The sequence below is a fragment of the Sciurus vulgaris genome (assembly GCF_902686455.1).
Source record: "Sciurus vulgaris genome assembly, chromosome: 6".
Taxonomy (NCBI): Eukaryota; Metazoa; Chordata; class Mammalia; order Rodentia; family Sciuridae; genus Sciurus; species Sciurus vulgaris.
Window position 1 is genome coordinate 122,823,417 of NC_136466.1, and position 22,961 is coordinate 122,846,377.

Genomic DNA, 22,961 nt, shown 5'->3' on the forward strand with positions numbered 1-22,961 from the left:
TTTAATAGTGTTATAGACCTAACCAGTATTTACAATGAGTTTTTCTCCCACTCTGGTAAAACGTATGCCTCGTTCCTGCTGAGGGTGTTGGGAACCTTGTGCTTTTAATTTTGAGCATGAGCACTTCTCTCTCCTCCCTTATTATCCAGTGTTGGGCCGCAGGGACTTTTCCATTCAAGTCTACTGCTAGAGGTAGCGGCCTGGCCTTGGGAGGATGAGGGATTTAGAGGAGCAGGGGATTAGTTCTTCTCTTTTCACCCTCTGCTGTCATTCTACTTCATTCTGCTGCTTGAACCCTCCCTGGCATACTGCCATGCCGCAGCTTTGAAATTGCTCTTTTCTTCCCCTTGAAGTTTGTTTCTCCAGTATTTCCCTGGCTTGCTCTCAGTTCCTTCAGGTCTCTGCTCACATGTCAGTTCCTTAGAGGGAAGTCTTTCCTGAAATGCTAGAAGTGTTTTCTGAGTACATCCCTTATTCCCCAGCTCCTTTCCTGCTTTATTTATTGATTTTTTTACATAGCATCTTTCCACCTCACATCACCTTTCTATTCCTGTTTTACTCTCTGTTGGAAAGCAAGCTCCAGGGATCTATCTACATAGGGATTTTGTTTTATTCCTCACTGCTTGTCTCTTAAAATGGTTGCTGGTATAGAAGCTGGCTTAATAAATACTAAGCTGGCTTCATAAATATTTAGCTGGCCTAATAATATTATTGGTAAATGAGTCTACTAAAATTTGGTTAGAAACTCTTTTCTTTCCATGGACTTGATGAGGTAGAATTGGAAGCAACTCTACATAGGTGATGATGTGATAATCATCAGCAGCATTTCTTGTGTACATCTTGTGTATAAAGATCTGGGACTGGTGGTATAGATCAGTGGTAGAGTACTTGCCTACCATGAGCCATAGCCTTGGGTTTGATCTGCAGCACTGCAAAGAAAAAAAAAAAAAAAAAAAAAGAGAAAGACAAAAAGACAAGCTCGCTCTTCTGCTTTCCCTTTCTCTCCATACCCATTGCCATTGGGATGAAACCCAAGCTCTTTGGTCTGGTATTTAAAGTCTTCTAAGACTTCATTGGTGCCAACTTTTCTAGCTTTACTTCTGCCAAGCCCTCACCCGCACAGCCTATGAGTGACTATAGTGATATAGTTATAGTGAGTGACTTACAGTCCCCTAGTATGTCACTAGGTATGTGTCTTGCAGCACCTCTCACATTTTGTCACTTATTTTCTTATGGGTCTCTCCTCATCTCTTCAAAGGAAAGGGCTGGGGATATCTTTGCTTGTCCAGAACTTACCACAGTTCCCGGTGTTTCACAGATGGCTAGTAAATATTTATTCAGTGTTAAAGATGATTTTGCCTGCAACACAAAGGTTAGAACTTGAAAAAGATGCATATAGAACAAATAACTTGGTGGAAGCAGTTTCACTTCATTAGAGGGCTTAGATTTGAGTGTTCAGGGATAAGAATGCTTGAAAAGAGCACATTAGAATACCTTAATTTTTAACAGAATCCTTCCTGAGACAAGGATGGGTGGCATATAACATGATTTAATCAGCATGCTTAAGTCTAGAATATAGCCTAAATGCTATTAAGAAAAAGCAGAGCCACTTGGCAATGGACCAACAGTGAGAGCTTTAGTCCTATTATTTAGTATGTGAGTCATGCAAGTTGGTGACCCTGCTGATCATGTGGAAACCATACGTGGGGAGAGTGTGGGGTCGCAATGGTGCATTCATGTTCTTGCTGGTTGATTCTGGACCTATTAACAGCGTGAGTGTTGAGGGTGAGGTTAATGTTATTTGAACTACTTGTGATTCAGTGGGAAAGAGTGTTGTGAACATTGGTGTCTGTCTAGTAATGGGACGAAGAATTGTCTGTGTTTGTTCTACATGTTATCTCTGGTCGATGGATTATATTTTCTGTGCTGATTTGTGAGTAACGGTAGATCTATATTCATTTCGCCTGGTACAGTGTAATGTGTGAAAAGACTTGACACCCTTTTTAGTAATATAATATTTTTTAAAATGTGAATGAACATACAGAATCAAGTAGGCCATAGATTTTGAAAGATAAAACTTTTTTGAATCAGGTTTGTTACAGAAAGAGAAAATGGCAGTTGAAGCCTTTCAGATTTGTTGCCTCCTCCTGCCTCCTGAAAACAGGAGAAAGCTACAGCTATTGATGAGGATGATGGCAAGGATTTGCTTGAACAAAGAGATGCCACCACTGTGTGACGGCCTTGGGACCCGGACACTGGTAGGTTGATTATTAATGTCTAACATGCTTGAGGTTTTGGAGGGAAATTCAGCTGAGTCCAGTTTACTAGTTGCAGCCATCAGTGGAAGATGCAAGGCAGCTTGCTTCAGGGTCATGGCCAGCCATCCACCCAGACTTGTGCTTCTGGTCTAAAGGTCTTAAATTAGAACATCGCAGAAAGCAAAGGGAGAGGAGCGAACAGATGCTCAGTACAGAGACCTCTGCTGTATCCTGTCGCACCACATCTTAAGCTGGTACCTACTGTCAACACAAAGAGGACAAAGGGTGGAAAAAAAGAGTAAGTGATTTATCAGGAAAACATTTTTTCTAATTCCAGGGAAGAAAGTATTGCAAAGCCTTTGCTATTGTAACCAGTAAGAGACATGCAGCATATACAATGAATTAAAAAGGGAGGAAGTAAATTCCACAGTTGGACTAGACAGCTTGGGAGGAGAGAGAACGTGCCTCTTTTGGTATGATCTAAGGGTCTAAGAGTGATACTATTTTTCAGTTTTGTTTAAAAACACCTACTAATTTTGAATTCTATGTAATGTCAGCATTTTTTTACATTGATTTTAATTTTAATTGACAAATAATTGTATATATTTATGAGATACCATGTGATGTTCTGATATATGTATTAATTGTAGAAAGATTAATTCAAGCTAATTTGACATCTTTTTCTTTTTAACTTCATCAACTTATTTTTTTTGTGATGAGATGTTCAAAAATTACTCTTCTTGCAATTTTGAAATATATAGTACATTTTTATTATTATTAACTGTGATCACCATACTGTGGAATAGAGCTCTAAAGCTTATTCTGTTTGTCTAAACTGAACTTCATATTCTCTACCCAGCATCTCCCCTTTCCCCATTCCTCTCTTGCAGTCTCCAGTAACCTACTTTTATACTCTGCTTCTATCACATGCATTTTTAGTTTATGTTTAGAATTTACTTACTAATAAAAATCTCTTCATTTCCTCAAAAATATTCCTGGAGCACAACTGGTACTTCAATGGAATTAATGTCCTTTCCATATCCCAGTAAATCATGGCCCTTCCTGGAGATCCCTGGCCCAGCTTTAGAGAAGTGTGGGGTAAGATCAGAAGAGCACTCAGTGCTCTGAGCAGTGATACTTTTTTTTAATCCTGGGGATTAAATCCAGGGTCATATTACCACTGAGCTATATTCCCCAGTTGCCCCCCCCCACTTTTTTTTTTTTTTTTTTTTTAAATTTTGAGATAGGGCTTTGCTAAGTTGCTAAGGCTAGCCTCAAACTTGCAGTCCTCCGGCTCAACTTCCCAAGTGGCTGGGATTATTGGCATGCTCCTCCATGCCTGACTTAAGGAATGATTCTTGACCTCTTTTACTGATGGACCTTTTTGAAAAGTTGAAGAAAACTTTGCATCTATTCCCTCTAAGAATATATGAGTAGAAAGTTGCATGCAGTTTCAAGGCATTCACAAATCCCCTGGGATCCATGGTATCCAGATTAAAAAAACAAACAAAAAACAAAAACAAAAAAACTCCACATATGTGTCTTTTTGTATCCATAAATATGAGTAAAGTATAATTTGCAGTGTTGATGAAATCAAGTCTTATTAAACAGAATTATGTGATTTTAAAGTAAAATTGTCAGCAATACAAGTATTATCCTTTCTAGTGGAGATGATACTGAGAATTGAGTCATTAGTATAAATTCTATGAAAGCATATATTTTATAATTCTGATTTCTATAAAGAGAATTTCATCACTTAATGTTTTTCTTTTAAAATCCCATAGTTTTGTTCAAAGTCGATTGTCAAATGTACATCAAAATCCTAGAGAAAATAAGTTAACTAGGTAAGATGTAATATTTGAGGCACTCTGTTACCAGGTTTTTAAAAAAAAATCAATAATGAAATGACAAGCATATATAAAATTTTTTGCTTAAAAAATCAATAGTGATATTAGGATATTATATGACCAAATGACTATAAAGTACTTTGAAATTCAAAGCATTTTTTTATGAATACATGAATATGTCACAATAAAACCCCATTCTGTATAGCTAATAGGCACTAGAAAATAGGTACTACATGATCCAAATCATGGTGATAGTAATTTTCAGAAATTTCTCAGACATACATCCCTCATCCCTCTACCATGTCTTTTTTTTTTTTTCCCAATTTTTGGTAGTTGTAGTTGGACAGCATTACTTTATTTGTTTATTTTTATGTGGTGCTAAGGATCAAACCTAGTGCCTCATACATGCTAGGCAAGTGCTCTGCTACTGAACCCCAGCCCCAGCCCTCTAACCATGTGTTTTAAACAGGAGATACAGACTTTTTTGTACTGCTTTTGAGACAATCAGCTCATCTGAGATGACCAAATGTGACCAGATGCCTGGTGGGATGTATACTTTTCTTTTTGCAAACTAGATGTACTCAGTTCAGAGGACAAAAGAACCAGCTCATCTGTGTTTTCTTACTCCTCCCCCGCTTTTAGATGGTTCAGACATTTTCGCGTTGCATCTTATGTTCCAAGGATGAAGTAGACTTGGATGAGTTATTGGCTGCTAGGTTGGTGACTTTTCTGATGGACAATTACCAGGAGATTCTGAAAGTACCTTCGGCCTTGCAGACCTCTATAGAGGAGCGTGTGGCTCATCTACGAAGAGTCCAGGTAAAAGAGGGGTTATTGTCAGGCCTATCAAATTTGCATTGGAAAGTCATGTAAGCTTGTTTGGCTTCTGGTACAATGTGTTATAAGGATTAAGTAAATTTAAAATAAGCCTTGGTATACAAATGCACTTGCTATAATTGAAAAGTTTATGAAACGAATACTTGGTTTTCTTGTGTAAATCAGTGCTATATGGTTATCATCATACTGTAGTGAAGAAATCTGGGAAATATAGGTGATATACACCAAAAAAAATAGCAAAAGGTTCATGGTCAGTGTTATGGTCTTTTAGGTATTTTGTATGTGTCTTTTTTCCTTCTTTTCCCCCTTCTTCCCTCCCTCCCTCCCTCCCTTTCTGGTTTGTAATATACTTTCTCTTACTTAACAATACAATAAAAAAATTCCTCACATCACTAAATATTCTTGACTGACACCAGAGTGGCCAAGAGCACAGACTTTGGAGCTAAATGTATTTGATTCATGATGTGCCGTTTCTTCTTTTTTATATTTTATTTGTTTAAAATTTTTTCTATTTTATCTATTTATTTTACTTTTAAAGACTGCATTTTAGTCATTGTACACAAATGGGCTACAACTTTTTGTTTCTATGGTGTGCACGATGTAGATACATACCATTCATGTATTCATGCATGTACATAGGGTAATGATGTCTATCTCATTCCACCATCTTTATACCCCTGCCTCCTCCTCCCTCTAATTTCCCTCTACATAATCTAAAGTTTCTTCATTCCTCTCTCACCCTCGACCCCCTCACCCCTATTATGTATCATCATCCACTTATCAGGGAAAACATTTGGCCTTTGGTTTTTTGGGATTGGCTTATTTCACTCTGCATGATATTCTCCAATTCCATCCATTTACCTGCAAGTGCCATAATATTGTTCTTCTTTATGGTGGAATAATATTCCATTGTGTATACATACATACCATAGTTTCTTTATCCATTCATCTATTGAAGGGCATCTTGGTTGGTTCCACAATCTAGCTATTGTGAATTGAGCTGCTATAAACATTGATGTGACTACATTGCTGTAGTATGCTGATTTTAAGTCCTTTGGGTATAAACCGAGGAGTGGGATAACTGGGTCAAAAGGTGGGTCCATTCCAGTTTTTCTTAGGATTCTCCATACTGCTTTCCAGAGTGGCTGCACCAATTTGCAATCCACCAGCAATGTAAAAGTGTGCCTTTTTCCCCACATCCACACCAACATCTATTATTGTTTGTATTCTTAATAATAGCCATTCTAATTGGAGTAAGATGAAATCTTAGAGTTGTTTTAATTTGCATTTCTCTAATTACTAGAGATGTTGAACACTTTTTCATGTATTTGCTAATCACCTGTATATCTTCTGTAAAGTATCTGTCCAGTTCCTTGGCCCATTTATTGATTGTGTTCATTGTATTTTTGTTGTAAAGTTTTATAAATTCTTTATAAATTTTGTAGATTAGTGCTCTATCTGAAGCATTCCCTCTAAAAACTGGAACAAGATAGGGATGCCTTCTTTCACCACTTCTATTCAACATTGTCCTTGAAACACTAGCCAGAGCAATTAGACCAAAGAAATTAAAGGCATACAAATAGGAAAAGAACTCAAGCTATCACTATTTGCTGATAACATGATTCTTTATTTAGAGGATTCAAAAAACTCCACCAGAAAATTTCTAGAACTAATAAATGAATTCAGCAAAGTAGCAGGATATAAAATCAATACACATAAATCTAATGCATTTCTATGCATAAGTGGTGGATCTCTGAAAGAGAAATTAGGAAAATAACTCCATTTACAATAGCCTCAAAAAAAAAAAAATGCTTGCGAATTAATCTAACAAAAGAGGTAAAAGACCTCTACAATGAAAACTACAGAATACTAAAGAAAGGAATTAATGAAAACCTTAGAAGATGGAAAGATCTCCCATGTTCTTGGATAGGCAGAATTAATATTGTCAAAATGGCCATTCTACCAAAGGCATTATACAGATTCAATGCAATTTCTATTAAAATCCCAATGACGTTCCTCATAGAAATAGAGAAAGCAAAAATGAAATTCATCTGGAAAAATAAGAGACCTCAAATAGCCAAAGCAATCCTGAGCAGGAAGAGTGAAGCAGGAGGTGTCACAATACCAGACCTTAAACTATACTACAGAGCAATAGTAACAAAACAGCATGGTATTGGCACCAAAATAGACATGTAGACCAATGGTACAGAATAGAAGACAAAGAGACCAACCTGCATAAATTCAATTATCTCATACTAGACAAAGGAGCCAATTTGAACAATTCCCTGTTCAACAAAGGGAAAACTGGAAATTCATATGTAGTAAAATGAAATTAAACCTCTATCTCTCACCCTGCACAAAACTTAACTCAAAATGGATCAAAGACATAGCAATTAGACCAGAGACCCTGCACCAAATAGAAGAAAAAGTAGACCTGAATCTTCTTCATGTTAGCGTAGGACCAGACTTCCTTAACAAGACTCCCAAAGTGCAAGAAATCAAAGTAAGAATCAATAAATGGGATGGATTCAAACTAAAAAGCTTTTTCTCAGCAAAGGATACAATCAGTAATGTGAAAAGAGAGCCTACAGAGTGGGAGAAAATCTTTTCACGATGTTTCTTTTATTAGCCATGTGTCCTTAGACAAGTTACATAATGCTACTCTGGTTCAACAGCTGCCTCAACCTCTTTTTTTTTTTTTTTTTTTAATCCCTAAATGGAAATAATAATAGTTCATTCTTGCCTCATAGAATTGTTTTGGGAACCAAATGGCTCAATACCTGTAAACGTCCATCACAAAGTAAACCTTCGTTAGTAGCTGCCGTTGTGGTGTGGTCATTGCTGTGTCGTTACTGTAGCACAGTATTCCATAAAGGGAATGGATCATGGCTCGTTGAAGTGACACCCTCTAGTTGATGTGTAAATTGTCTTTATTCTTTTCCCCTGTTTTGCATGCAATATAACAATAAATATTTTTATAGCTAGATTATTTTTGACTGATCCATGATTATTTTCTAAGGCACAGCAGTGCTCAGTCGAAGACAGTAAACCTGCTCTAAGTGTTGATCAGATATTGCCAGGTTTCCTTTTTGCTTGTTTCAATTTATATTTGTGTCAGTGTCATAAGAATGTGTTCATTTCTTTGCACCTTTGTCTTCTTTGTATATTATCTATATTCGTGCATACATACATTGACCATTTTCATGGGTGAAAAATATACTCTTACTGCTGTTTTACTTTAATCTACTTTTGCCAATATTTTTATGACAAAACTTTAAAAAAGTAAAAAAAAAAACAAAAACAAAAAACAAAACCTTCACAAAAAACAAAACCTTCAATGCCTGCAAGGAAATGTTACCGAGAACTGTGTTGCTCTGTACACTCGCTAGGTTTGTGCATCGACATACAGAGCCCAGGCGTATGTCGCAGCTGCTTAGCCTCATGAACCCTGTCCTGTCACCTGAAGATTGGAAGGCTGAGCTGTGGTGACTAATTTAGCTGCAAGTAACCCTGATCTTGGAGGATCCACTCTCATGTGCACTGAATAAAATCAGTATCTACTCAATTGTCCGATTACCTTTTCTCTCTTGAAGTCCTCAGTAGAACTGGCAGGCACGAGAGCCTATGGATCATGGCCACTCAGTCCCTGCGTCACATCACCTTTGAGCGGGGCTTCTTGGAAAATGCACGGGTTTGCCTGGACAATCCCAGTGAGTTGCCTGGACAATTCCTGTGAGTTGTTTGAAGGCAGTTCCTGGGACAAACTGAGGTTCACGTTTTTGACATCAGCTTTCTGCTGACCTGGTCTCCAACCCTCTTCCCGAGACCTTTAATCCTTGATGTCTCAGTTTTTCTCATGCCCTAGGCTTAGGGCTGTTGCAGTCTACCTAGGCCTCACCTTTTATCCTGCCCCTTTCTGTTTTTCCTGTTATTCAAATGAAAAAACAAAAACAAAAACAAAAAAAAACAGTCAAGTCCTACAAGCCCTTGCCCTATCGGTTTAGTCTGTCTTGTCTTAGGTTGTCTCTACCTTTATTTTATTTTATTTTTATGTGGTTTGAGGATCAAACCCAGGACCTCACAAATGCTAGGCAAGCACTCTACCATTGAGCCACAACCCCAGCCCTTAGTTTGTCTCTAATTGATCTGATTAACTATCTTTAGGCATGGGGTGTGCTTAATGTAATCACCCCTGTTGGCAAAAAGACACTTTTAGTTGTGGCTTCTGGTGGGGGAATCTTTTTAAGCCAAAGTGGTGAATGAAATAGTGGGAATTTTTTTCTACTACAGAAGAACAGTAGGGTTCTATGCTTTTGAAAAGACTCTGGACTCTAAAATTAAGTGTTTTTAATGAACACCCATTTATGCACAGGCCTTGGTTTCCTTTTTCCTCTTGTCCCCCGCCCCTTTGCCTGGTGCAGTGCCTGCACATTTCTTTTTTCCACTTGACTTACTAGTAACACCAGTGGGGTGGTCATGGTACCTTTCTCTACTTCACTGCTTCTCTGAGTGCCAGTTTCTGTCCATTCCCAAGGGAGGGATAATCAGCCCCTCCCCCCAGCTATGGGAGGAGACTGTGAGATTTAGTATGTTCAACATTATGCCTCTTTTTTCCCCCAATTTGTTCTTTTTAGATATACCTGACAGTAGAGCATGACTGATTTTTGACATATCATATACACATGAAGTCTGACTTCCACTCTTACGGTGTGCATGGTGTGGGGTTTCACTGGTGCTGTGTTCATTTATGAACATAGAAAGTGATGTCCGATTCATTCTGCTGTCTTTCCTATGCCCATCACCCGTCGTCTTCATTCCCCTTTGTCTAATCCAATAAACTTCTATTCTCCCTCCACCCTCATTGTGTGTTAGCACCCACATATCAGAGAGAACATTCAGCCATTGTGTGTGTGTGTGTGTGTGGGGAGACTGGCTTATTTCACTTAGCTTGATGGTCTCCAGTTCCACTAATTTACTTGGAAATGTCATAATTTTATTCTTCTTTAAGGCTGAGTAATATTTCATTGTGTATTTATACCAATTTTCTTTATCCATTTATCTGTTGAAGGGCACCTAGGTTGGGTCCATAGTTCAGCTATTGTGAATTGAGCAGCTATGAACGATGTGGCTGCATCACTCTAGTATGCTGATTTTAAGTCCTTTGGGTATAAATCAGAGTGGGAAAACTGGGTCAAATGATGATTGCATTCCAGTTTTCTAAGGAATCTCCATACTGCTTTCCATAGTGGCTGCACCAATTTGCATCCCCACCAGCAATGTATGAGTGTGCCTTTACCCCCACACCCTTGACAGTATTTATTGTTGTTTATATTCTTGATAACTGCCATTTTGATTGGAGTGAAATGAAATCCCAGTGTAGTTTTGATCTGCATTTCTCTAATTACTGGAGATGAGATGTTGAACATTCTTTCATATATTTGTTTAACAATTGTATTTCTTCTGTGAAGTGCCTGTGCAGTTCCTTAGCCCATTTATTGATTGGGTTATTTGGTTTTTTTGCTGTTAAGTGTTTTGAGTTCTTTATAAATCCTGGAGATTAATACTCTGAGGTGCAGGTGGCAAAGATTTTCTTCCATTCTATAGATTCTCTCTTCACATTCTTGATTGTTTCCTTCTCTATGAAGAAGCTTTTTGGTTTGATTCCATTCCATTTATTAATTCTTGATTTTACTTCTTATGCTTTAGGAGTCTTTTGTTAAGGAAGTCAGGTCCTAAGCTGACATGGTGAAGATTTGGGACTGCTTTCTCTTTTCTTAGGTGCAGGGTCTCTGTTCTAGTGCCTAAGTCCTTGATCTTCTTTGAGTTGAATTCTGTGCAGGGTGAGAGATAGAGGTTTAATTTCACTTTGCTACATATGGACTTCCAATTTTCCCAGCACCATTTGTTGAAGAGATTATCTTTTCTCCAATGTATGTTTATGGTGCTGTGGTCTAGTATGAGGTAACTGTATTTATGTGGGTTTGTCTCTGTGTCTTCTATTCTGTACTGTTGGTCTGTGTGTCTCTTGTGGTGCCGATACCATGCTATTTTTGTTACTATGGCTCTGTAGTATATTTTAAGATCTGGTATTGTGTTGCCTCCTGCTTCACTCTTCTTGCTAAGGATTTCTTTGGCTATTCTGGGTCTCTTATTTTTCCAAATGAATTCCATGATTTCTTTTTCTAGTCCTATGAAGAATGTCATTGGGATTTTAATAGGAATTGCATTAAATATGTATAGTGCTTTTGGTAGTATGGCCATTTTGATAATATTAATTCTGCCTATCCAAGAACATGGGAGATTTTTCCATCTTCTAAGGTCTTCTTCAATTTCTTTCTTTAGTGTTCTGTAGTTTTCATTGTAGGGATGTTTCACCTCTTTCGTTAGATTAAATCATGATTTTTTTTTTTTTTTGAGGCTGTTGTGAATAGAATAGTTTTCCTAATTTCTCTTTCAGTTGATTCATCACTGATGTATAGGAACACAACTGATTTATGGGTGTTAATTTTGTGTCCTGCTACTTTGCTGAATTCATTTATGAGTTCAAGAACCTTTCTGATAGAGTTTCTGGGTCTTCTAAATATAGAATCATGTCTGGCAAATAGGGATACTTTGAACTCTTCTTTTCCTGTTCACATTCCTATAATTTCTTTCTTCTGCTTAACTGCTCTGTCTAGAGTTTCAAGGACTATGCTGAATAGAAGTGGTGAAAGAGGGTTTATATTGGGTTTTAATTGTTTTAGTCATTATGATTTATTTATGCTTAAATTTTAGATCTTATTGCTGGGCACAGTGACACATACCTGTAAATTCCAGTGGCTCAGGAGGCTGAAGCAGGAGGATCACAAATTCAAAGCTAGTCTCAGCAAAAAGGAGACACTAAGCTACTCATTAAGACCCTATCTCTAACTAATATACAAAAATAAGGCTGGGGATGTGGCTCAGTGGTTGATTGCCCCTGAATTCAATCCCCAGTACTCACCCTGTCCCCCCAAATTTTAGATCCTCTTAAAGGGAGCATAAGATTTTTTTTGTTTATCCCAGGTGCAATGGTATATGCGTATAGCAGCAGCTCAAGAGGCTGAGATAGGAAGATCACAAGTTCAAAGCCAACCTCAATAATTTAATAAGGCTCTTAGCAGTTTAGCAAGACCTTGTCTCAAAATAAAAAAAATATAAAAGGCTGGGAATGTGACTCAGTGGTTAAGCACCACTGGGTTCAATCCCTGATGTTAAAAAAAAAAAAAAAAAAGAGCAAGAAGGGGAGGCATTGAGAGTCTCGGACTAAAATAGAACCACGGGGTGAGTCTCCCCCACCCAGCGAAGCTCAGCTGGGCGGCAGGCCCGGATTCGAGTGGCTTATTAGAGTGGGACAGGGCAGATAGCGTCTACCCCAGGCAGCTCGGTGCAGTCTGGCGGTGGGCTCCGCCCACAGGGACAGATCCTCCAGCCTCTTGGAACAGGCCCCCCAGTGAGAGCCCTTCTGCACAGAAGCAGCGCGGCCAGCTCCGGCCCGCCCCGCTGCCGGCTCCAGCCCACCCACAGGTTGCTTCAGTGACCAGCACAGGGCGCCAGGGACTTCCCCAAGCAGCCCAGCCCCCCTCCGGCGGGAAGCGCCTCTCTGGGCTAGCTTCTCGAGGCAAATCACCCAGTGAGAGCCGTCTACACAGAGCCAGCCACAAGTCCCCAAGCCAGTGGAGACCTCCGACCTACAACCAGCCTCTGGAACCAGGGCTGTGCAACAAGAGACCTCTCCAGGTCTCTCTCCCTGGAACCAGTAGCGGGCTAGGGGCAGTGTTCTTCGGAAGCACTGCATTATCAAATTAATCCAAGACTTCTGGCTACTGAAGGCTGGTAGGTGATACACTGGAAATCTACAGGGTCACTATAAGCCAATAGAGGAAATCTACAATATCACAGAGTGCCATTGACATCTGACCAATACGAGAAAACAAGGGAAGAAAATGTCCCAAACAAACCTAGATACTATATCAATAAAACCCAATGACAGCACAGCAGAAGAAATGTCCGAAAGGGAATTCAGAATGTACATAATTAAAACAATCAGGGAAGCAAACGAGGAGATGAAAGAACTAATTAAGGCATTAAATGAACGCACTAATCAACAGTTAAAAGAGCAAATAACGGAAGCAAAAGATCATTTCAATAAAGAGTTAGAGATACTGAAAAAAAACCAAATGGAAATCCTTGAAATGAAGGAAACAATAAACCAAGTTAAAAACGCCATAGAAAGCATAAAAAATAGGATAGATCACCTGGAAGACAGAACTTCTGATATTGAAGACAAAATATTTAATCTTGAAAACAAGGTTGACCAAACAGAGAAGATGGTAAGAAATCATGAACAGAATCTACAAGAATTATGGGATATCATGAAGAGGCCAAATTTAAGAATAATTGGTATTGAGGAAGGCCTAGAGAAACAAACCAAAGGAATGTACAATCTATTCAATGAAATAATAGCAGAAAATTTCCCAAATCTCAAGAATGCAATGGAAAACCAAGTACAAGAGGCTTATAGGACTCCAAATATGCAAAATTACAACAGACCTACACCAAGGCACATTATTATGAAAACACCTAACATTCAAAATAAAGACAGAATTTTAAAGGCCGCGAGAGAAAAGAATCAGATTACATTCAATAAGAATATCAGCAGATTTTTCAATCCAGACCCTAAAAGCTAGAAGGGCCCGGAACAACATTTACCAAGCCCTGAAAGAAAATGGATGCCAACCAAGAATCTTATACCCAGCAAAACTTACTTTCAGATTTGACGATGAGATAAAATCCTTCCACGATAAACAAAAGCTAAAGGAATTTACTAAAAGAAAGCCGGCATTAGAGAACATTCTCAGCAAAATATTCCATGAGGAAGAGATGAAAAACAACGATGTAAATCAGCAACGGGAGGAACTAGCCTAAAGGAATAGCCAAATAAAGGAGAAACAAAATCATGTCAAAAAACAAAAATGAGTCCAATGACTAGGAATACAAATCATATCACAATAATAACTGAATGTTAATGGCCTGAACTCATCAATCAAAAGACATAGACTGGCAGATTGGATTAAAAAGAAAACTCCAACAATATGCTGCCTGCAAGAGACCCATCTCATAGAAAGAGATACCCATAGACTAAAGGTGAAAGGATGGGAAAAAACATACCATGCACACAGACACAGCAAAAAACCTGGAGTATCCATCCTCATTTCAGATAATGTGGACTTCAAGCCAAAACTAGTCAGAAGGGATAAAGAAGGACATTACATACTGCTTAAGGGAAACGTAAATCAGCAAGACATAACGATCATAAATATCTATGCCCCGAACATTGGCTCATCCATGTACGTCACACAAATCCTTCTCAATTCCAGAAATCAAATAGACCACAACACAATAATACTAGGTGATTTTAACACACCTCTCTCACCGCTGGATAGATCGTCCAAACAAAAATTGAATAAAGAAACCATAGATCTCAACAACACAATCAACAATTTAGACTTAACTGACTTAATAGAATGTACCATCCAACAAAGAACGAATACACTTTCTTCTCAGCAGCACATGGATCCTTCTCTAAAATAGACCATGTTTTATGCCACAAAGCTACTGTTAGCAAATACAAGAAGATAGAGATACTACCTTGTACTCTATCAGATCATAATGGACTGAAATTAGAAATAAATGACAGAATAAAAAACAGAAACTTCTCCAATACTTGGAGATTAAATAATACACTATTATACGATGAATGGATAACAGAAGACATCAGGAGGGAAATTAAAAAATTCTTAGAAGTAAATGAGAACAAAGACACATCATATCAAAATCTCTGGGACACTATGAAAGCAGTACTGAGAGGAAGATTTATTTCATGGGGCGCATTCAACAAAAGAAGTAGAAATCAACAAATAAACGACTTAACACTACAGCTCAAAGCCCTAGAAAAAGAAGAGCAGACCAACACCAAAAGTAGTAGAAGACAGGAAATAGTGAAAATCAGAGCCGAAATCAACGAAATTGAAACAAAAGAAAGAATCGGAAAAATTAACAAAATAAATGGTTGGTTCTTTGAAAAAATAAACAAAATTGATAAACCCTTAGCCACACTAACAAAGAGAAAAAGGGAGAAAACTCAAATTACTAAAAGTCAGAATGAACAAGGAAATATCACAACAGACACGAGTGAAATACAAAACAATTAGAAGCTATTTTGAAAATCTATACTCCAACAAAACAGAAAACCTCGAAGACATCAACAAGTTTCTAAAGACATATGAATTACCTAAACTGAACGAGGAAGACATACACAACTTAAATAAATCAATTTCAAGCAATGAAATAGAAGAGGTCATCAAAAGCCTACCAACAAAGAAAAGTCCGGGGCCAGATGGGTTCTCAGCCGAGTTCTACAAAACCTTTAAAGAAGAGCTCATTCCAATACTTCTCAAAGTATTTCATAAAATAGAAGAGGAGGGAACCCTCCCAAACTCATGCTATGAAGCCAATATCACCCTGATACCTAAACCAGACAGAGATACATCGTCGAGGAAAGAAAATTTCAGACCAATATCCTTAATGAACATCGACGCAAAAATTCTCAACAAAATTTTAGCAAATCGCATACAAAAATATATTAAAAAGATAGTGCATCACGATCAAGTGGGTTTTATCCCAGGGGTGCAAGGTTGGTTCAACATCTGGAAATCAATAAATGTCATTCACCATATCAAGAGACTAAAAGTTAAGAATCACATGATTATTTCAATAGATGCAGAAAAAGCATTCGATAAAATACAGCACCCCTTCATGCTCAAAACACTTGAAAAAATTGGGGTAGAGGGATCATTCCTTAACATTGTGAAGGCCATCTATGCTAAGCCCATGGCCAATATCATTCTAAATGGTGAAAAACTGAAAGCATTCCCCCTGAAAACTGGAACAAGGCAGGGATGCCCTCTTTCACCACTTCTATTCAACATTGTTCTTGAGACTCTGGCCAGAGCAATTAGACAAACCAAAGAAATTAAAGGGATACAAATTGGAAAAGAGGAACTCAAACTATCCCTGTTTGCTGATGACATGATTATATATTTAGAGGAACCTGGAAATTCCACCAGAAAACTCTTAGAACTCATAAGTGAATTCAGTAAAGTAGCAGGTTACAAGATCAATGCTCATAAATCCAATGCATTTTTATACATAAGTGATGAATCTTCAGAAAGAGAAATTAGGAAAACTGCCCCATTCACAATAGCCTCGAAAAAAATAAAATACTTGGGAATCAATCTCACAAAAGAGGTGAAAGACCTCTACAATGAGAACTACAGAACACTAAAGAAAGAAATTAAAGAAAACCTTAGAAGATGGAAAGATCTCCCATGTTCATGGATAGGAAGAATTAATATTGTCAAAATGGCCATACTACCAAAAGTGCTATATAGATTCAATGCAATTTCAATTAAAATCCCAATGATGTACCTTACAGAAATAGAGCAAGCAATTATGAAATTCATCTGGAAGAATAAGAAACCCAGAATAGCTAAAGCAATCCTCAGTAGAAAGAGCGAAGCAGGGGGTATCGCAATACCAGATCTTCAACTCTATTACAAAGCAATAGTAACAAAAACGGCATGGTATTGGTACTAAAATAGACAGGTAGATCAATGGTACAGAATAGAGGACACAGACACAAACCCAAATAAATACAATTTTCTCATACTAGACAAAGGGGCCAAAAATATGCAATGGAGAAAAAATAGCCTCTTCAACAAATGGTGCTGGCAAAACTGGAAAACCATATGCAACAGAATGAAATTAAACCCTTATCTCTCACCCTGCACAAAACTCAACTCAAAATGGATCAAGGACCTCGGAATCAGACCAGAGACCCTGCATCTTATGAAGAAAAAGTAGGCCCAAACCTTCAACTTGTTGGCTTAGTAGCAGACTTCCTTAACAGGACTCCCATAGCCCAAGAAATAAAAGCAAGAATCAACAACTGGGATAGATTCAAACTAAAAAGCTTTCTCTCAGCAAAGGAAACTATCAGTAATGTGAAGAGAGAGCCTACAGAGTGGGAGAATATCTTTGCCTATCATTCTTCAGATAGAGCGCTAATATCCCGAATCTATAAAGAACTCAAAAAACTCTACACCAAGAATACAAATAATCCAATCAACAAATGGGCTAAGGAAATGAACAGACACTTCATAGAAGATGTACAAGCAATCAACAGATATATGGAAAAATGTTCAACATCTCTAGTAATAAGAGAAATGCAAATCAAAACTACCCTAAGATTTCATCTCACCCCAATTAGAATGGCGATTATCAAGAACATAAGCAACAATAGGTGTTGGCGAGGATGTGGGGAGAAAGGTACACTCATACATTGCTGGTGGGGTTGTAAACTAGTGCAGCCACTCTGGAAAGCAGTATGGAGATTCCTCAGAAAGCTTGGAATGGAACCACCATTTGACCCAGCTATCCCACTCTTTGGCTTATACCCAAAGGACTTAAAATCAGCATACTACAGAGATACAGCCACATCAATGTTCATAGCTGGTGAATTCACTACAGCCAGATTGTGGAACCAACCCAGATGCCCTTCAGTTCATGAATGGATAAAGAAACTGTGGCATATATATACAATGGAATATTACTCCGCCATGAGGAATGACAAAATTATGGCATTTGCAGGCAAATGGATGAAATTGGAGGATATCATGCTAAGTGAGATAAGCCAATCTCAACAAACTAAAGGCCTAATGATCTCGCTGATAAGCGGATGAGGACATACGGGGGGGTAGGAGGGGTTAGTGTTAGGGTTCGGGTTAGGTTTAGGGTTAGGGATAAGGAGGGTGGTAAGAATGAGGAAGAAAGGAATGTATAGAGGGAAAAGAGGGGTGGGTGGGGAGGGCGGAAGGGAAAAAAAAGTAACAAAATGAATCAAACAACATTGCCCTATGTGAATTTATGATTTTTAATTAAAATTAAAATAAAAAGATACTGAGTTTAAACAGGTAAAAAAGAAATGGGTAAATCTATGATTTTTTAAAATGATATTACTCTGAAATTATGGAAATATTTTTTTTTCAATATAGTTTTCCCAAATCAAATTGAGAAATGACATACCATTCCTACTAGATTGAGTGCCATAATTGACATAAACTACATTTTGTTCTTTTGCCTCAGATAAAATACCCAGGCGCTGATATGGATATCACTTTATCTGCTCCTTCATTTTGTCGTCAAATTAGTCCTGAGGAATTTGAATACCAAAGAGCTTACGGCTCTCAGGAGCCCCTGGCAGCTTTATTGGAGGAAGTCATAAGTGATGCCAAACTCTCCAGCAAAGAGAAGAAAAAAAAACTGAAGCAGGTAATGAGGATACTTAGGTTGTTTCTTCTTTTTCTCTTTATTTCAGTAAGTGCTATGTGACTCTTATCTGAGACATGCAATTTTGATAACATGTTATTCAGTTCATGTATTTCAAGGTTTTATTGCTTGTACAACTGTGGTCAGTTTTCCAGATCCATATTCTCTGATGTAATTTTTTTTCCATTACTGAATTCTTCATTTATAGAACTATTCTCTTATATTTGTCCTTTGTTTTGCTGTGGCATGATATGAACCAGCAGAACAATAACTTCAGAGAAGCTAACTGTGAGGGCAGATTTCTACTTTTTTTTTTTTTTTCAGAGTTAAATCAGATTGAAACCATAAATGTCTTAGAGTTCAAAAGCCATTGGTTGTAGGTAGCCATTATCAAATTGGTGGTTTGCCTCAGGCATCAAGTTTTTAGTTCCTTTTATGATAGTCAACACAACTTTGTGTTTCAGAGAATAGTTTTCAACTTGGGGTAGGTATACTTTGACCATTCTAAAGACTGATTCTTGATTGGATGAATGGTATTTGTTGTTAAAAACCTAATCCTACATGTAGCTAGATTCCTGGTCACACAGTGTATATAAGATCACACACAGAGCACCCATTGGTGCTTCAGTTGATGTGTTTATCTCAGTAATTTTGGAGAAGAATTCAGTGGTGAGAAACATAGGAAGACTACATTGCCTCCCTTTAAGCTTTTCATAAAGCAAAGCAATGTATACTGGAATGTTTGCTTTTTCGTTTGGGCAAAAGTTGGTGGGACTGAGTTGGAGAAGCAGGAAGATAGGAAAATATAGTTGGGCCCAAATTTTCTTTAACTGCCTAAGACATAAGTTATTTTCAAGTCAGAGTTACTTGTGAATATTTTTTAAGTGAGGTCTATTTATAGTTGGCGGTGGGGAAAATTTTAAGAACTTTGATTAAAAGGAGAAGTTCATTCAAAGATTGGATCAAAGGAAAGATGAATTTGATCTATAGACATCAAAATGAAATGATTTAACAAAAATAAAAACAGGGAAGTATGGTGTTTTAGTCAGTTTTTTTGCTGCTATAACTAAATGACCCCATCATTACAACTGTAGAGGAGGAAGAGCTTATTTGAGGGCTCACAGCTTCAGAGGTCCTAGTCTTTAGAAGCCTGGCTCCAGTCCTCCAGGCTCAGGACTCAGGTGGGGCAGAATAACATGGCAGAAGAAGGCAGTTTGCACCATGAGGAAGCAGAGAGAGAAAGATTCCTCTCCAGATACAAATATATATCCAAGCCATGCCCCTATTCCCACCTCCTCCAGCCACAACCTACCATTCAGTTACCACTCAGTTAAACCTTATCAGGGGATTAAATCACTGATTGGGTTAAGACTCTTACAACCCAGTCATTTCTCCTCTGAACCTTCTTGCATAGTCTCACACATGAGTTTTTGGGGGACACCTCACATCCAAACCTTAACAAAAAGGAACAAAAGCTCCTGTGTTAAAATTTGCCCAATTTTTTTGGTTTTTCTATAAATTTTTACTCTTACTGGACCTCTTGTTTAGTTTCAGAAATCCTATCCTGAAGTCTACCAAGAACGATTTCCTACGCCAGAAAGTGAGGCACTTCTATTTCCTGAAAAACCCAAACTGAAACCACAGCTGCTTATGTGGGCACTGAAAAAGCCTTTCCAGCCATTTCAAAGAACGAGAAGTTTTCGAATGTGATGCTTCTGCAGGGACACTGCTTAGACTCTCTGGTGGTTGTTTTGAATGGTAGCAGAAGAAAGAAGAGCATAACTTGCAGACTACAGAAGTGTACATACAGATTACCTGACTTAAAATGTGAGCCACTGTCAGTATTTTTATAAAATTCATGCTATTTTTAAAGTTGTACAAATTAATAAAAGATTATGAATCAAATATACAGACTTGAAATTGTTACAGAATCTAAGGGTAAAATATTTTTATCTTTTTATGGTTTTTCATGATGTTTGTAAAATAATTGTGAGTACATTCTGGTTACTGATATCTTTGTGATAACCGGGTCTAGAACGGTGTATATACTTGAATTCAAGAGGCACTGGGTACTGTTACTGTGATGCTATTGAGCCCATTGTGATTTCTGCTATGTAAATTCCACTTTTCATTGTTGCACAAAAATTCTTAATGTCCTATATTTTGATGACTCTGTTTTTTATTGCAGAGTTGTTGGTTGCTCCTACAGATTTTATTAAAAGTGGGTCTTTTATAACATATGTATTAGTGGGCTTTACCTAAAAGTGGAATAGGTTTTCATCTGCCAGCAGTAGTATAATTTCAAAATTATCTAAAGTAGTAAGATTGAATTGGACAAATTCTTTGGGTACCCTTAGACCTGTAATTCTAAATCAAACCTTTTTATACAGTTTCTTTCACAAATGTTTTTGTGAAAAACATAAATGGGTTAAGCAAAATTAGACTACTTCTTTGATGAGTATATTTTTCTCAACTTCTTTGTCCTTTGGAATGTAAATAAATGTTGTTTTTTTTTTTTAATAACATACATAGTGTTTTCCTCTCTCTCTCTTTTTTTTTTTTATGCGATGTGTTTAGATCAGCATCCTCAAATGCCTTTGCCAATATTCTCATGAGTCATTTATTTCTGTAAGAAAATAGGTAAGATTTGGGCTTCTGTATTAGGCTTAAAAGGGCACCTCCCTCCATTCCACTCTTTGGTTTTTTGCTTTGCTTTGCCCTTTTGCAAAGTAGTGGAGCACTTGGATTATGGAACATCTGGAAGGCTTCCTCTGAGAGCCATTACCCAGAAAACCGAGAGCAACACCTATTAATTGACTTGTGGTACATTTGGGGCTTATTTTTCCCTGCACACGAGGTCTATTGGCTGTTCTCTTGTAGCAGACTGCCTTCTGCACTTGACAGAGATTTTCCTCATTTAAAAATGGATTAAAGTATTCCTACTGGTTTGAGTGCCACCTTACGTTACAAATATGTAATGTAATTGGTTATTTTTAGTGTTTCAGGATTCACTCTCAGACTTTGGCATTCTGTTCAGAGTAAAGAATGATTCTACTTTCTACTCTATTTGACCATTATGGTAGAGTTTATTTTCCAGAATATCCTCTCTATTGCTCACCTTTGGAAGTACATGTGATTATTATCTTTCTTTTCTTTTTTATGATACCCTTTTTTAAAAGAAAAAATCAACAACTCTACCACCTAAGTGTGAAGCTGATAATGGGTAACAGCAATTTTCCAAAGCAGTTGTACTGATGCACACTTCCATTATCAAAGAACTTCCTTTTTTTCCCTTTTTAAAATTTTGTTTTAATTAGTTATGCATGATAGTAGAATGCATTTTGACACATCATACATATATGGAGTATAACTTCTTCTGGTTGTATATAATGTAGAATCACATCGGTTGTGTAATCAAATATGCACATAGGGTAATAATGTCTGATTAACTCTACTATCCTGCCTACTCCCACACCCCCTCTCCTCCCTTCACTCCCCTCTACCTAATCCACAGTACCTCTATTCATCCCTAGTCCATGCATTGTGAATTAGCATTCGCATATCAGAGAAAACATTTGGCTTTTGGTTTTTTGGGATTGTCTTATTTCACTTAGCATAATATTTTCACATCCATTCATTTACTGGCAAATATCATAATTTCATTCTTCTTTAAGGCTAAGTTATAGTCCATTGTGTATATATACCACATTTTCTTTATTCATTGTTCTTTGTGTCTCGTCTGAGTACCTAGGTTGGTTCCAGAGCTTGGCTATTGTGAATTGAGCTGCTATAAACATTGATGTGGCAGCATCACTGTATTATGCTGATTTTAAGTTTTTTGGGTATAAAACAAAGAGTGGGATAACTGGGTCAAATGATGATTGCATTCCAAGTTTTCTGAGGAATCTCCATACTTCTTTCCAGAGAGGTTGCACCATATTTGCAGTCCCACCAGCAATGTATGAGTGTACCTTTAACCCCACATCCTTGACAGTATTTATTGTTGCTTATATTCTTGATAACTGCCATTTTGACTGGAGTGAGATTAAAATCTCAGTGTAGTTTTGATTTGCATTTCTCTAATTGCTGGAGATGTTGAACATTCTTTCACATATTTGTTGAACGATTGTATTTCTTCTTCTGTGAAGTGTCTGCGCAGTTCCTTAGCCTATTTATTGATTGGTTGGTTTATTTATTTATTTATTTATTTTTTGCTGTTAAATGTTTTGAGTTCTTTATATATCCTGGAGATTAATGCTCTATCTGAGGTGTGTGTGGTAAATATTTTTTTTCCCCATTCTATAGACTCTCTCTTCACATTCTTGATTGTTTCCTTCGCTATGAAGAAGCTTTTTGGTTTGATCCCATTCGATTTCTTGATTCTTGATTTTACTTCTTATGCTTTAGGAGTCTTTTGTTAAGGAAGTCAGGTCTTAAGCTGACATGGTGAAAATTTGGGACTACTTTTTCTTCTCTTAGCTGCAGGGTCTCTGTTCTAGTGCCTAAGTCCTTGATCTTCTTTGAGTTGAATTCTGTGCAGGGTGAGAGATAGAGGTTTAATTTCATTTTGCTACATATGGACTTCCAATTTTCCCAGCACCATTTGTTGAAG

General features: G+C 37.5%; 1 protein-coding gene across 1 annotated transcript in view; it reads left to right on the forward strand.

The window, feature by feature from the left end:
• The window catches only part of DEPDC1B (DEP domain containing 1B), a 116,027-nt gene extending 95,168 nt beyond the window's left edge, over window positions 1-20,859 (forward strand). The window contains exons 8-11 of the mRNA XM_079144039.1: window positions 2,092-2,258; window positions 4,748-4,924; window positions 18,167-18,352; window positions 19,898-20,859. Of these exons, the coding sequence (XP_079000165.1) occupies window positions 2,092-2,258; window positions 4,748-4,924; window positions 18,167-18,352; window positions 19,898-20,059 (692 nt within the window). The 3' untranslated portion in view covers window positions 20,060-20,859. The remainder of the gene's footprint in view (window positions 1-2,091; window positions 2,259-4,747; window positions 4,925-18,166; window positions 18,353-19,897) is intronic.
• The last annotated feature ends 2,102 nt before the right edge of the window (window positions 20,860-22,961 follow it).